This window comes from Cnephaeus nilssonii (assembly GCF_951640355.1).
Source record: "Cnephaeus nilssonii genome assembly, chromosome: 14".
Lineage (NCBI taxonomy): Eukaryota > Metazoa > Chordata > Mammalia > Chiroptera > Vespertilionidae > Cnephaeus > Cnephaeus nilssonii.
In genome coordinates, this window is record NC_137085.1 from 66,721,310 (window position 1) to 66,737,374 (window position 16,065).

The 16,065-nt window shown below is 46.6% G+C and overlaps 2 protein-coding genes across 4 annotated transcripts in view; one reads left to right on the forward strand and one right to left on the reverse strand.

Annotated features, from left to right (window-relative positions):
- The window catches only part of MOB3B (MOB kinase activator 3B), a 196,282-nt gene extending 180,873 nt beyond the window's left edge, over window positions 1–15,409 (reverse strand). For all 3 annotated transcript variants that reach the window (XM_079789901.1, XM_079789902.1, XM_079789903.1), the window contains exon 1: window positions 15,210–15,409. The gene's annotated coding sequence lies outside the window, so the exon portion shown is untranslated. The remainder of the gene's footprint in view (window positions 1–15,209) is intronic.
- Window positions 9,514–14,071, forward strand: IFNK (interferon kappa). The gene has a single exon (XM_079790931.1). The coding sequence runs from the start codon at window positions 10,016–10,018 to the stop codon at window positions 10,640–10,642; it is 627 nt and encodes a 208-aa protein (XP_079647057.1). The 5' UTR covers window positions 9,514–10,015; the 3' UTR covers window positions 10,643–14,071.
- Window positions 15,410–16,065: the final 656 nt, after the last annotated feature.

Sequence of the window (16,065 nt, forward strand, 5' to 3'; positions counted from 1 at the left end):
TATGACATATGAGACACTTATTTTTCACTTCAATACAGTTGAACAGAAAGTCAGGCAGGCCTTTTTGGGTGGCCTTTGCCAAGTTATATAACTTTTCTGTAGGCTTGGTTCCTCAAAACTGTAAAATGGGATCTTGCAGGATTCTTTTGGTGACAAAGTGAAATGGTGCATGCAAACTTGGTGACGCTGAGCTTGCTGTCTGGTTAATGACCAGTGCAGTGTTCATGCTGGATGATACTGAAGGATCTTCTTCTACATGTTGGTCCCCACAGGGAATAAGTCTCAGAGATTCTGATTTTTAAAGAAAGCCAATGACAGTGTCTTTCTACCAAAATAGATTTCTTATAAGGAAAGCATGCTTGACACCAAAATGAATCATTTCCCTTATTTGTATAGCCTTGAAAAAGAAATCAAAACTATTTTATTTCAACAATACTTCTTCTACTCTTCAGAAAAAGAAAAGATCCCCACGAGAAAGCTGCCTGCGGTTGACAACTCCAATTCTCTTCAAATGGTTTTTTAAAAACCTCTAATGGGTATCTACCCATGTGTCATTTCCATGCCAACCCAAGCCCCAAGCCAACTCATACCAGTGCTACCACATTTTGATTGCTAGACTCTTCTTCCAAATGGATCAGGGGCAGGGCAGAGATGGGCTAGCTGCTCATCGAACGATTCCCTCTTCTTCCTGGGCACATGGCTGGACTACACTTCCTGGCACCCCTGGTACTGAGCTGTGACTATGTGACTAAGTCCCCACCAATGGGATGGCACTGGGAGGGATGCGGGCCCCTCCAAGCCTGGCCCAGAGAACACTCCAATGGACAACCCTCCAGCTCTTGCCATTGTGTCCCAGCTTTTTGAAGATAAACCCTGAGACCTTGGAAGCCACATGGGAGATGGCAGAGCCACAAGATCAAAGGCATCTGTGACCCTGGTCACTGCTTGGAAGAAAGCCCACTACAGCTCAAGTTACCTCTGTTCCAAACTTTACACGCTTCCATCATGCGTGAGCCGTTTCACGTTTTTGGATATGTTTGTTACAGCAGCTGGTGCCTGAAGCATCTGGAAGTCCTGGGGTGTTTGCAAAATTATGGAGTACAGATAGATCATTGCAAAATTAAGGATCTAATCATTGTGTGCCAAACCAGACACAAGCTCATTAAAAACACACTAGTAATCTAAAACCAAGACTAGCCTCTACACTAGGTAAACTATCAGACACGTCAAAAGCTTAAGAAAAATGTTGAAAACTTTGAAATACAGAATCTTCTTTTCATTTATTTACTCTTTCTGTGGCACAAGAAAAGTCTAGTATTAGTGACAAGAACATCTTGATTCAGCCTATTAATTAGCAGTGCATCATGGGAGTATAGTTTGTGTCAGAGCATTGGGACAGAGGGACATTTCTGATAATTAGACATTTCTAAGATCGTAAATAAAATCAATTCGAGAGGATTAGAGTGGTCAGCTATAAGCTCTCATCTATATTTAGTAAATAACAGATTAGCATCACTTTCTTAACTTCAGAATTGTATGATTATATTCCATTATGAGAGAACTACAGATAGTAATCCATGTTTGAAATTGATCATATAATACATTATTTTATTTAAATGTCAAAATGTAGAGGGATATACATTTGTTCTGTGTACCCACAGGAAATACATCAGGGGCATTCTCAGGAATTTAATCCTCAGGTTAACCCTGGGAAATTTAAGCCTCAGCTCCAACCTAAGTCCAATTAAGTAAATTATTTATTTTGCTGTCCAACATATGAGACCTAACCTAGTTTAAGGCCATCCAGTTAAAGATGTGATGCCAAATGAGATTACGTACTGGTTATCAAAAAACAATCATGTTGATACAGTACAGACCCTATAATCAAATGGATTATCAATGGCACATCTGGAAAACGACCTTCAATCATCAAAGATGTGAACCCAGACTCAGATGAGTTGTAAGTAACTTACTAAAAATATCTCTCAAATCAGTCTATTCTCCCCATCTCTGCTGCTGCTACCTTTATCTAGGTCACCACACTCACCTGACCTACTGAAGTATCTGCTCTTGACCAAATTGTGTCCCCACAGTGACCTCCTTAAAGGACATGCCATTTCACATTACTCTCTTGCTTAAAATTCTTTCATGTGTCTTCATTGGTATTAGAATAAAAGTGGAACTCCATCTTGGCCTGCCACCCCTACCCAACCCAACCTCTCCTCGTACCAACCTCCCCACTCGCTTCCCTCCAACCCAACCAATCTCCTTTATGTTCCTTGAACATCCCAAGCTCTTTTCCATCAGGGCTTTGGGGCTCCCACTTCTCTCTGGCTGAATGCCCTCCCTCCAGTTCTTTACATTGTTGATGTTTCTTCATCCTTCACATCTCAGTTCACGCCATCACCTTCCCCAGTTACCCTCTTGCCCTGTTTATGTCTTTCATAGCACTTGTAACACCCAGTAATTTTAATCTGTATTATCTGAAAATCTGGACACTCTATGGCGATATGAACCTTTCCTTTTCTTTTTTACTACCTTGTTTTAGGCATCATATCCTCAGAGACTGAGGATACATGGATGGATGGATGATGGAGGATGGACACAATGTATAGGCAGTACTTTTAGCATTCTTTGTCCCATGTACCATCCATAAAAACCTGTATTATCACATTTGGCAAGAAGTGTTACTGCTCTATCTCCTGTCCTGGGGATAGATATAGGGCAATCCCAATTTCTTTTAGTTTTTTTCATTACTCAAAAAAGCTTTTTTTCTTTTTCTTTTTAATTTACCTTTCTGACTCTGTGCCTTCAACACAGTCACAATGATTTTCTGCTCCTCAATAAGGAAAGCACGCTCGATCCTGTCACAGACACATTGAGCACACAGGGATCCACCCCAGGCCCTGCTGACATGTGTTTGTGTTTATTTGTTTTTTCATTTTAGACAACCTCGTTGGAAGTTTAGGTCTCACAGCATGAATTCCTCGAAGTCAGCCTGGGCACACGCCACATGCAAATGTCGGTGCTTTCCCAGCCTCCTCGGAATGAAGGTAAACAGTTCTATTCCCAGGGGTTCCGGAATGCCTAGTCCTGTCAGCGCTGTATTTCGGACAGCCTCCGGTGGCATGTCAAATGTTGGACCATTATGAATGCCAGCAGACACCATTCCCAGAAGAGGGCAATCCCAATTTCGGTTCTCTTACTTCATCTCTCTTGGGAATACAAAGACGTTTTCGCTCTGGGACCATCCATGCGGCCCTTTCACAGTTTTCCTCTTAAAGGAAAAGTACCCAGGTTTTCAATATTGATAATCCCAAGAGGATGTGTCTTAATATTTCATTACCTATAACATTTGTGGATACCAGGCTATTCTGGCTTTGAATTTTATGATTCAACTTATGAAAAAGCCCTTTCGGGGGGCGGGGGGGGGGGGGGGGAGGACAGTGTATCTCCAGGAGGAGCAGAACCACGGACCACCTCCTTGAGTTTCCGCATCTCGGGCTGTGGCTCTCAGAGGGGACAGCAAACGAACCCCAGGACTATGTGCAAGTCCAGCGCACGTTGCAGTGCTGTGTGTGGCCCTGGGTCAACATGACAGAATAGCTCGCTTTTCCTGTTCTGACTTAAATGGAGGACAGTCGTGCCTACAGACAGTTTCCCCAAAGCTCCTCCGTAGGCATCACAGGAAGTGCAGGGCTGGGGCTGGGCGGGGGCTCTGGGAATGCCAAGGCAGGCTGGCCGCCAGCGCCTCTGAGAATGCCAGCGTGTGTGACCACGCTTTTCCCCACTCTGAGCCACGATGGAGAAACGCTCTCCCAGTCCAGCTGAACTTCTGAACCCTATTCCGGAGCTCAACATGAGAAAACTCAACAAGTCCCTACAGAATGTCTGCCAAGGACATCGCCTCCATGGAGGGAGGTTATGAGGCGCAGTCCTGCCCCCTACGTGATGGCAGAGATGGTGGTGGTGGTGATGTTACCTCATAAGGAAGTGGCTGGTATCTTTACCCAAAAAATCCCATAGTGCTCTCCTCTTATTATTATTGTTAAATATATTTTTATTGATTTCAGAGAGGAAGGGAGAGGGAGATAGAAACATCAATGATAACAGAGAATCACTGATCAGCTGCCTTCAGTATGCCCCCTACAGGGGATTGGGAGGCAACCTGGTCATGTGTCCTGACCAGGAATCCAACCGTGACCTCCTGGTTCACAGGTGGATGCTCAACCACTGAGCCACACCGGCTGGGAGGGCTCTCTTCTTGAAGGCCCAAAGGAAAATCCCTCCCAGGACTCAGTACCAAGGAAAGCTGTGCTTCTACGGGGGTTTAGCTTTGCCACTGGCCTGTTTTACCTTTCGGATACTGTGATTACCTTAACAGGTCAGCTTTTCTCTTTCTTCTATTCAGATTTGCAACCCTCTGCAACGATGACGCCGGCCATTATTCTCATGCGTTAGCTCTACCCCTGACTCCACTTTGTTTACTTGCACTCGTTTTCCCTCAACTCTGATTTAACCACTTTTTATTCTCTTGTACTGTGTATCTTTTATAAGCTGCTTCAAGTCCTTTTGGGAAAGAAATAGGCTATGACTGCATAGATGTACACAGTGGATTTTGCACCACTAGATCCTGTAAAAATACAATGTGGCCTCAGACAGACCTAGGTCTGAATCCTGATCCTCTCAGTTATGTGACCTTGGGCAAGTCACTTAGTATTTCTAAGCTTTATTTCCTCCTTTTAAGTTGAGGATAATGACATTCACATTACATAGTGGCTGTGAGAACTAAAGGTAATTTACATGAAGACTTGGTACTTTGTAACCACTAAATAAATAGTATCCTTTACTCTTATTAATAATTGGGCAGATTATTGCCAAAGAATACCTAAAGGCAATGTCTGGAAGACAGGGGCACAGACCCATGGGAGGTGTCACGTGACAGTGGAGGCAGAGATTGGAGTGACGCATCCACCAGCCAATGAACACCAAGGACTGCCAGCCGTCACCAGGGGCCAGAAGAGGTGAAGGAAGATCCTTCCTTAGAAGGTTCGGAGGAAACATGGCCCTAAGGACTCCGATTACAGCCTTCTGAGAGAATAAATTTCTGTTGTTTTAAGCCACCCAGTTTGTGGAAACTTTCACAGCAGTTCTAGGAAATTAATACCTCCCGCGGCTCCTTTTCCCAGACACCACCCCCAAACTCGGGCATTGCTCAAACACACACACACAAAAAAAAAAAAAAAAAAAAAAAAAAAAAATCCTAAAATTTGGAGCATGAGTCTTCTGTCAGTCTAAAAAAAGCTCACTTAAATTTTTCCATAATAATGCCTTTTTTGTTCTTTATCTTGTTTTTTTTTTGTCAAGAAACCTTATGACCACATACAAGCTGATAGTAATTAAAAGAAGACACTGTCCTCATCTATGCAATAGCGGCAACTCCTTTTAAAATATTTATCCTAGACAAGTGGACATCCCTGTCCATCACCCACGCCACTCTTGTCATTTCTTTCCAGACTACAGGCACTCTCCGATGTGGTCTGGGAAGAAACCCATATCTACTCAGGGGGTAAAGTGGAGGATTATTCTCGAAGGTGTTATCTTTCATTGCCAACATCTGAAACATTATGCTCTCAGAAATGAAATCCCCGTTGGAGTTCAAATGGACCAAGAGAAACAACAGTGGGACAAACACATGGATGGAAGCTGTTGTGGGAATCCCAAAACTGAGGGTAGGTTTTACCGATGGTGTGTATTCATTTAATAGAATGCTTATTCCACCATGTTAAATTCCTTTTGATCAGGGATCATTTTCATAGAGCTCAAATGACTCCTGTGTAGGAAGTTACTCTAGGGATAACCCGGAGCTGGGCTAAAAATAGAACCAAGAGTAAGTTTGCCCCAAGAGTCTCTCTTCGGGTGAGATGATACAATAACACCTCATCGGAGCATTTACAACAAGAAGGGGCACTACTGGGGGTGGAAGCAGAAGGGATGATCTGATCACCTCTCAGCAGCTAAGCCTCACAGGTTAATACCCAAACTTGAAAAACATAAGAAATCACATGCAGTCTTTTATTCAGCAAGCAGTTAGTCTCTTAGGGAAGGGATGCCATGAAAGCAAAACTAAGACACATTTCTCTCCTGTAGGGAAAGGTACATGAGTCAGCTAAACAGTGCAAAACTATGTGTTACCGCTAGCGTAAAGGTGCTCCCGACCGAACCAGCCCCAGGGAATCCCTGAGCACAGCAATGGGAGTGAGAGAGGACACTGAATGGACGCTGGTGCTGCCATGTACCATTCTGTGGACTCAACTGTCCTCAACACCTGACTTTGTCCTACCCGTACCCCTCGACCACAATAACTGAACCCCAACATAACTTCCCTGTTATTGAGACATGACTTCCTTGGAGTGAAGCATCCACAAGGCAAGGAACACCAAGGACTGTCAGCCACCACCAGAAGCTAGCCATCCAACAAGTAACTATTGAGTCCCACTATGTGCCAGGTGCCAAGATAGGCACCTGGATCCTTCTGACCCAGGTCTGGTGACCCATTTATCCTGGGCCTCATATTCATGAAGGGTTTATAATGTAGATTTTTTATTTATGTTCTTTCCAAATGATACCATATAGACAGTCACAGAGATGCACTTACAGGATTAAACTTCAAAGCATATTATACTTTGTATAACCCTGTTTTGGCAATTAAATATATATACAAGTCGCCCAACTCCCAAGCCACACATCATCCATGAAAGTGGTCCAGGTCTCTCCTGATCTCTTAGGGGTCTGCTGGGCACTCGAGAGGGTGCAGCAAACAAGCCAGTTGTTGCACTTGCACTCACAGTACTTAGTGTTTAGTGTGGAGACAGACATCAAATAAGGGCATGTAGTTAAACTGATACCTGTAGCTACTGCCTGGGAGGGCAGGGCATGAGCGGAGGCTGAGTTGGCAAGCCAGGCTTTCGTGTATCTGAAATGTTTGAATTTTTACAATAAGAACATATCCAGGTATTACTCGTGTAGTCATTAGACATGTCTACGTCCTGTACATCACTGAGAGAGGAAGAGTCAAAAAGGGAGCCACGAGAGAGGCTAATCCCAAGGCGGGAAGCGGGAGGAATGAGAGAAACGCCTAGGTGATGGAGCTCCAGGGTGGGTCTCCAGGGTGGGTCTGGCGCTAACAGAGCTGCACACAACTCTGTGGCGGCTGTTGTCCCCATGTCCTGTGGGAAGCACTGCCAGACACGGACGCAGGCATCCCATCTCTGAGCTCTCTGCTGGGCCCCATCACCTACTGACCCCAGATGGAATGACTTACGCTCCAGTACTGAGTAACATGGATGATCAACATGTTACTCCCGAGTGCTGGATTAAAACTTGCCTTTCCACGAAGAGCAATGAATCTTACCCGCAGATGCCAAATGCCCCTGAGCTGAATCACAGTTATCTCGTCTAGACTGAAGTGTCTCATTGATATTTTGTCAAACAAATTGTATCCTGCCCATTACTATTCACCGTGTGATCCACATGCGCTTCCCACAGTTCCATCAACAACAGGGCAACCCTGCCAACCAGCTTCCCCTCTGAGGAAAGCTTGACCAATGTAAATAATAAGACATCACTGGAGAAATGAAAACAGAGGTTGGGGAAACAGTAGCCATGTCCACACATAGCCCACTGTGACAGGCTGGGCAATTGTGACACATTTTGACAAGAACGTTTCCTTACACTGTGTTTCTTTTCAATTTGATGATTATACTAGAGGCCCGATGCACGAAGATTCGTGCAAGAATGGGCCTTCCTTCCCCTGGCTGCCGGCACCACCTTCGCTCCAGCCGGAGCCACCTTTCCACCTTCCCACCTTCCCACGCTGCCCAGAGGCCCAGAGCAGCTGGGGCGGTGCAGAAGCATCCCGTCCCTGGCTGTCGCCTGTTTATGCAAATTAACCTGCCATCTTTGTTGGGTTAATTTGCATACTCACTCCTGATTGGCTGGTGGGCATTGCAAAGGTACAGTCAATTTGCATCTTTCTCTTTTATTAGTGTAGATTTTGAGATATATTCAGAGGGGATAGCTTTTATGGAACAGAGGTCTGACTAAAGACTGATCACCCAATAGTGCTTCTGATCAGAGCCACTGTGTGAGCATGCGCACGTGTGTGTGTGCATGTGTGTGTGTGTGTGTGTGTGCACTATTTCGTGTTAACTTGGCAAGTTCCCCCTTTGGAGTGCACATGGTTGTTGGGGATATGTACACAGTAAAGCCAGTGCAGAGAAACACAATTGAATGCACCTGTGCACCAGGTGGACGGCTAGCAGAGGACAAGCTTCCTGCAGAGAACTTCATGTCTGACTTCTGCTTTATGAGGTCAGTGGGAACTTGCATGGTGGAGAGGGTTGCCAGGTAAAATAGGGAAAACCCAGTTAAATTTGAATGTGGAATAAACATTGAATGCTTTTATAGGTACATCCCAAATATTGTACGGGTGTTCCATGTTTTTATTTGCTAAATCAGGCTGTACTAACCGTGGGAAAGATATGCATGTCAATCATCTTTTCTTTTTTGTCATGAATATTGTCAACATCAGCACCAGTTAATGTTTATAGGACTTGGGGAAGAGGTCCTTGCTCCAGGGAGGGCCTATCAATGACTCCTGCTCCCTGAAACACTCGAGCATCCTGCGTGCTCCATCACAGACCCCTGAAGGTCCTGGGCTGTACCTCACCCCTCCTTCTTCAAGACCTTGCCCAGTGACTGGCATGTGCTAGGAGCTAAAACTACATTTTGCAATAAATGAGGATATGATGTGGAATGTCTATAAAAGCAGAAAATTTTGGGTGAAGGGAATAAAATGACAAAACTGTACGTGGAAGGAAGTACAGGGAACTTAAAGATGGCTAACAACAGCCATAAGTTAGAAGTTGTTACGTGAGGTATACAAGAAGGTGTTGCCCTCAGATGTGCTTTGCACCTTATAGAGGCTATGTAATTACAAATATACGTGTGTATTCATATAAACATATATGTTTTTTAATGAAAAGTTTCAAGGATAGTATATTGAATTCCCATGTATTCTATGTTCAACTGAATTGGAACTGAGTCTTATTAAATGGAAGCACTGGCTCGGTTTTAAGTAAAGGAAACAATACTCAGAGAATATCAACATTTTCTACCCCAGCCAGTTGCTCAGTGGTTAGAGCGTCGGTCCTCAGACTGAAGAGTGGCAGCTTGATTACAGTCAAGGCTCCATCCGGTTCCTGTCGGGGTACATGCGGGAGGCAACCAATCGATGTGTCTCTCACACTGGTGTTTCTCTCTTCCTCTCTGTCTCTCCAACCTCCCTTCCACTCTCTCTAAAAAATCAATGGGGGAAAAAATATCCTCAGGTGAGGGTTAACAACAACAACAAAAGAATATCAACATTTTCTAAAGGCAACAGAAAACCCAGCCGGCTTAGTCCTTTATTTGGTAAGTGCCATGATCAACCAACCAACTGTGGGTTTTTTTTGTTTATCATTTGTGAGGCTTGGAAAAATCAAATAAAAAGAGAAAATATCCAAATCTAGAAGCTTAATTTTACAAGATTAGCCTTACAATCAAATAATCACAGTCATCTGGTCAATGTCTATGATTAACTAAATTCTTGGAGGATCCCTTTCTCTTATGTCATAGTGTTGGGTGAGTGTATAGAGACACAGCCTTCAGTTCTTTCTCAAATACTCTGCATCAGTCTTGTTACTTTGGTTCTATAGTACTGGGATGGATCATCCGGGCTTCTAGGAATTTCCAAAGTCAATGTAGTCACCCAAAGTAAAAAAAAAAAAAAAAAAAAAAAAGCCTCAGAGGTAAAAGAAAGGGGCCGAAACCCTGAGAACCATACAATGACAAATCAGAAAACTCCTCCCCACGGAAGATATTCAGGTGTATAAAAGGCACACAAAGGCATACGTAAGACCTAGCACAGCGCAGTTAACCTTGAGTATTGTGAATCTTTTGGCTTAGAAGAAAAATGAAAACCAAGTCTGATATGATTCGAAAGTGTGTGTGGCCTGCGTGCCTCATGGGCCTGTTCGTCACTGGCACCCTCTCGCTGGGCTGTGACTTGCTGCATATTCATCTGCGTAGAATCACCTGGCAAAATGTGAAGCTTCTGACCAATATGAGCAAATCATTTCCTCTGGAGTGCCTACGAGAAAACAAAGCTTTTGAGTTGCCCCAAGAGGTCCTATCGCATACCCAGCCTCTTCTGAAAAGAGACATCAAGGGGGCCTTCTATGAAATGTCCATGCTGGCCTTCAATATCTTCACTCAACCCACCTTACAACCCACTTGGGAAGAGGAACACCTGGAACAAATCCAAACCGGACTTGATCAGCAACTGCAGTACCTGGAACAATGCTTGAAAGAAGAGAAGGGACATGAAGACAAGGAAGAGATGGAGGAGGATGAGAGGAGACACCCGGGAACTAGGATCCCCCAGCCCAGCAACTTAGAACTAAGGAGGTATTTCCACAGGATAAGCAGTTTCCTACGAGACAAGCAGTACAGTCACTGTGCCTGGAAGATCGTCCAAGTGGAAATCAGAAGATGTTTCTACTACTTTCAGAAACTCATAGAACTACTCAGAAGGAAATAAGGTAGATTTTTTTAAAACTAACATTTCGTTTCTCTCCAAAATCTCCTCCCCGTTTAATACCTTTTAAGAATTGCTGGGCTATTCTTTCAGCCTGCTCTCGGCTGGATTGGTGGTGGCGTCTGTAATGTTTACTGTCTCTGAAGTTTGGCCTTGCAACATCAGCCACATTCACCTCTCTAAGAGAGGCAATGCCCACCATCCTTGGGGTGACCAAGGGGCTTGTTACAAAGTTTTAAAGGAATGCTCTTCCCTCTCTATCTTCTGCTCTCTGCTCCTCTTTCATTTTTCTATTCTGTACGTGCTTTGAACTTCACCTTTCAACTTCACCAAGCCAATGGCTAGAGAACATGGGTCAGAGAATGTTTGAAAATGGAACACCTCAATGACTGAGCCCTCTTGCTGCCCAGGTTGTTTAGTCTAAAGTTCAACTTGTTTAAAGAGCTTATACAAACTTCCATAATTAAAACCCTCCCTTTCTCTCCCTGCTCTCAAAAAGAAAAAAAAAAAGGTTGAAATTTCTGGCCCATTTGTTTCTCAGCTTGGTTTATTTGAAATGATATGAAGTTTGTAGGAGTGTGAAGATCCACTCTCTAGTATTGGATGGTTGAATTAGATGACCATTAAGATCCTGTTTAACCTTTGAGAGCCCATGATTCGAATGCAGACAGCACTGTTCATTCCTAATGCATATGATTTGACTCCTACATTTAAAGGGGCGGAAAATGATACAGAAAAGTGTAGTATCTGACTTCATCGTTTTGTGTGTCTGAAATGAAAGGCCCACAGTCATACTATGGAAGAATTTCATATTGTATTTTCCCAATTAGAAGATCACTTTCTCCGTGTTAAGTAAATTACTCTAATAATACACGACACTTCAATATATTTTATCTCTTTAGAAGTTATTTTGTACCCAGATTTACCTAGATTATTTACTTAATTTTTCTTATGTGGTCCCTCATCTATATTAATCCACCATCTAGCTGAAATGAACTTTCTCTTCCTTTCTCCTCCAGCCCATTTCAGAATCATCTATCTACCTTCAAGCAAGAACTAGCATCGAGGTTGCGGCTACACAAATTCACAAAAGAGGGTAAAATGTTCCTGGTTCAGCCCCTGGGAGACACCTCCTGCTATTTGTTTTAACAGTGTGCTGCTAAATTGCTTAGATTCAAGATTCATGCACGTATAGGACTCAAACAGTAGAGCCAAACGGGAAGTCTTATGCTAAAACTGAGGCAAATTTCAGTCAAAAAGAATAATTAAAAGAACAAGTTGTGGATCATGGTATGCTGGTTATCAGTGGAAGGAGCAGACCATAAAATGAGTTAGTAACATCCACTCAGTAAAACATCTTATCAACAGAATTGTTCTATAAAAAACAAACAAAAAACAACAATAGTACTACAAGCAGTATAAAAGTTGGGGTGTGCAAGCTACTAAGCAGAAAGTATACACTTTGATTTTCCATGAATTTCTCAAACAATGCCTTTGCATGGCCTCCCTAATAACTCTACTGGGATCATGTCAGTTACTTTAGTAATTTATGTTCGCAGTCTTGCCAAATGTTTGCTGTACAAGAGGGAAGAGAATTGGCACTTCAAGTCAATAAAGATCGCACAGGCAGGGACAGAAGTCAGAACAGAATGCTTTTGCTAAGAGCACCTCTAGATGGAAAAACAAACAAACCCCAAGGCTACTGAAAAACAGGTAAGGACACAAACTAGTATCTTCCCTAAGGAAGAAACACTAACAGATCATGTGTTTCATCTCATTTATGATTTAAAAAATGCAAAAGGAGACAGTAAGATACTCCCTTCCCATTTGTCTGGCAGAGATGGAAAAGAATACTACAGAGTGTGAGAGGGAAAAATCCTCTGTCTGTTGTTGGGGAGAGGCTCAGCTGGCACAAGTTCCTCCAGGACAATAAGGCAATCAAATACCCTAAAAATGGCAGCAACTCCTTTGACCTAGCTCTCCTATCTCCAGAAATTTATTCCAAGGAAATCGTTGGAGAAGACTGTTCACTGGAGCCTTGTTTATAATATTCCTCCTCCCTTTGTTTTTACTGCCACCTCTTTGTATTTTCTATTTGCTACAATAATTTTGAGGGGGTCTCATTCTAAAATTAAAGAAACCGTAAAGCTTGTCTTCCACTACAATTATCCTGCGTTCCTTGCTGGGGCAGCTGGGACCAGCAGTGCCTGGGCACAGTGTTAAGGATGCCTTTGGGCACTTAGAGCCTCCCAGCTCCTTGTTGCTGCTTCTCTCCTGCTGCTGTGGCTGCTGCTGCTGCTGCTGCTGCTGCTCAATTCCAAAGGAACCCTTCCTTGGGGACCGTTTTCATCATGAAGTGTTTGCAAAGTGCCTCAGGTGCTTCAAAGATTTTACTTTTTTTCTTTTGCTGGTCCCACTGGTAAAATCCAGAAATGGCTGGAGAAAGTGCTCTATGTGTCCACCTTCCCGATTTAGCAGGCTCCTTTGTTCTTTGTTAAGAGTAAGCGCCAAAGTCCTGTTGGGTCAGGTAAAGGGGAAACTTCTAGAACTGCAGAGACAAGTGCACTTAAAATGCCCGAGTGGGTACCCAGGTGGCAAGCGTTCAGATGGAACCTTCCCCCTTCCCCTGGCTTGAGGTAGGGATTAAGAGGAGGGAGATTAAGAAGAGTGTAACCTAGTCTCCTCGGAAGAGGGGCCGGTTGGCCATCTCACTGAAACACTGGCAACACCTGTAAATGTGTGGCTCTCAGTATCTTAGCAACAGGTGCACAGACTCCGCCTCCTCACAGGCAGAGCGACTTCCTGGGCACCCTCCCAGGAGGACCCTGCCTTCTCCAAGTGGCTACTTTGCTTCTGCCCTAGTTCCTTAATAAATAGCCCACACTCACTAAGAACAAGCCCTGCGTGTAAGCATCTAACTTGTGGGGGGAAAGCAGGACAAGAGGGCCACCTATGATCCAGCAGGCGCACACCCACTGGGCCACTCCGGGCCAGTCCCAGAGGTTCGCACTTGGGAACGCGAACGCTGCCTGGGCGGCATCTGCGCTGCGCCCTTGGGGTCCTCCTTTTCCCACTGCGGTGAGGGATCTGAGATTCAAACTGGGGACCCTTAGCGCAGTCAGGATTCCACGTTCATTCTGTTGGGGGCCACTTCCCCATGACTTCTAGGCAAAGGCTTGAGGCGTCCTGGGTTATTTCCCTCCTCGTTCTCTTTAAGGCTACTCGCCTGCTCTCCAACCCTGGAAACTCCAAATCTCAGCACCTGGGCTCTCTGCCTGCCCGAGTGCCCCGATCCCCTCCGGCTGCGGAGACTGAAATCAGCCGGAACCCACCGAAGGACACCCCGGGTTGGAGCGGAACCTCGCTTCCACTCTCGAAAGCTGCACCCCTGTGGGATGGATCTGCGCCCTCTGCGGGATGGATCTGCGCCCTCTGCGGGATGGATCTGCGCCCTCTGCGGCGCGCGCTGCGCGGGATAAGATCTGAGAAATGCGCCCCGGGCCACAGGCAGCCGAGGAGGCGGGGAAGGAACAACTTTCCCTCCGCCCTCTAACCGCAGGGCCGGGGTGGGGCGGCCTCGCCGGGGTCGGGATCCCGGGCGCGAGCGGGCCGGGTGGCTGGCGTGGGGGCGGGGGTGGAGGGCGCCGGGGGCTTCCTTGTCGCCCCTAGCCCCGCCAGATGTTGGAAAGCACACAATAGGGGGGACGCGGAGAAACAAAAGGCCATTCGCCAGGATCTCAATGGCCTCTGTCCCGTGGTCCCCTAAGAAAGGACGTCTGGGGGTTGTGTGTGTGTGTGGGGGGGGGGGAAGAAGGGGGGTCGTGGGGGGCAGGAAGGTGGGTGCAAGGGGATCCTGAGGAGCTCGGGGTCTCTGTACGTATTGCCAGGAGCCTGGGGGTGGGCCGTTTACCCTCCCGGGAGGGGTCCCAAGGCAGGGAGGAACAATCCAAGGAAAGTTAAAGGGTTTCCACCTTTTCCCTCAGTAGAGGGAAAGGGAGGGGCGGGATTGCAGACGTTTGACAGTTGTTGGCCCGGGGGTTCAGCGGGATTTGTAGGTCCTTTACACACCCTTTCCCCCTCAAGAAGCATCAACAGTTCAGGGGCGACCTGGCGGACGGAGCGCAGTTCCCCTCCGCAGCCCCACGCCGAGCCTCCGGCTCAATCGAGACGCCCCAAACGTCGCCCCTGCCCGGCGCACTTCTGTAAAAGTTTGTCTTCCCGCCACCCACAGCCCAGCACGCACCCTGCAGTCATCTGCGACTCGCGCTGGGCTCGGGGGCAGACTTGTACCCCGAAAGAAGATGGGTTATACTGATATATCTTTTAAAATCCAGGCCCCGGACCCAGGGTGGGGACCGGGAAGGACGCGCGAGGAGCCGGCCGGGAGCCAAGCCGTGGGCAGGCGGGGAAGCAGGGTCCGCCACCTCCCGCACACACACACCGCCCCCCGCCCGCCGTCGCACCCGCTCCCAGGTGCGCCCAGCACCTCTGCCCGCCTGGGCGCGACCGGGCGTGAGCAGCTGCCGGGCGGCGCCACCTCCCCCCTCGCTGGGAGCGTGTTCTCACTCACCGCGGGGTTTCACCTTCTGCCCGGGGCCCTGGCGGCTTCCTGCGCCGGGTGAGCTGCAGCCGGCGCGAGAGGAGAGGGCGAGCTCGGAGCAGGAGAGGCGCCTCCTGGGGATCCACGCCGGGTCTCCGGGGCCAGCGAGCGCGCCTGGGGCTCCGGCTGCAGTCTCTGCTCCCAAGTAGCCCCCACACGCACTCGGCGCGCGGCTGGAGCGCGGGGGCGCCGAGCGGGGGCCCCCTGGCGGCCGCTCGCGGAATGGCAGCTCCGTGGGGGAAAGGAGTCAGGTCGCCCTCGGGTCATCTTCCCTCGGGACAGAGGTGCGGGGTGGACAGCCTACTGGGGCTCAGAGCCTTAAGGAAAGACATTGACCCTCTGGCCAGGGCGGCGAGGGAGGTATCAGAGCAGAAAGGACGCATTCTGGTCCACAAGGTCACATCCAAGGCACCAAGGGACCTAGAGAGGGGGAATCCTTTATCTTCTCCAAGGTTTTCTGACTTGGCTGATTTATTTGCACACGCTGGGAGTAATGAGATGAACATGGACTCTGAAGGCCCTGCCCCCACCTGCCACTTTCTGTCTGAGTGATCTTCATCAGTATTCCACTCTGTAAATTGGGGAGAAGCACTATCTACCTGCAGGGTGTTTGTCTGGGGTAAACTAAACATAAAAAGTATTCCTCGTTCATAGTAGGAGTCATTCAACATAAGCTTCCTGAAGAAAAGAATGACTCTTCCCCATCTCTTTTTCCCCATATATTTGCATCTTAATTAGCATTATGACTCAAGTATTACAGTTGACCAAATGACTAAGTATTACAGTTTACAATTCTTACTACACAATTTAAAGAGTTATGAAAATA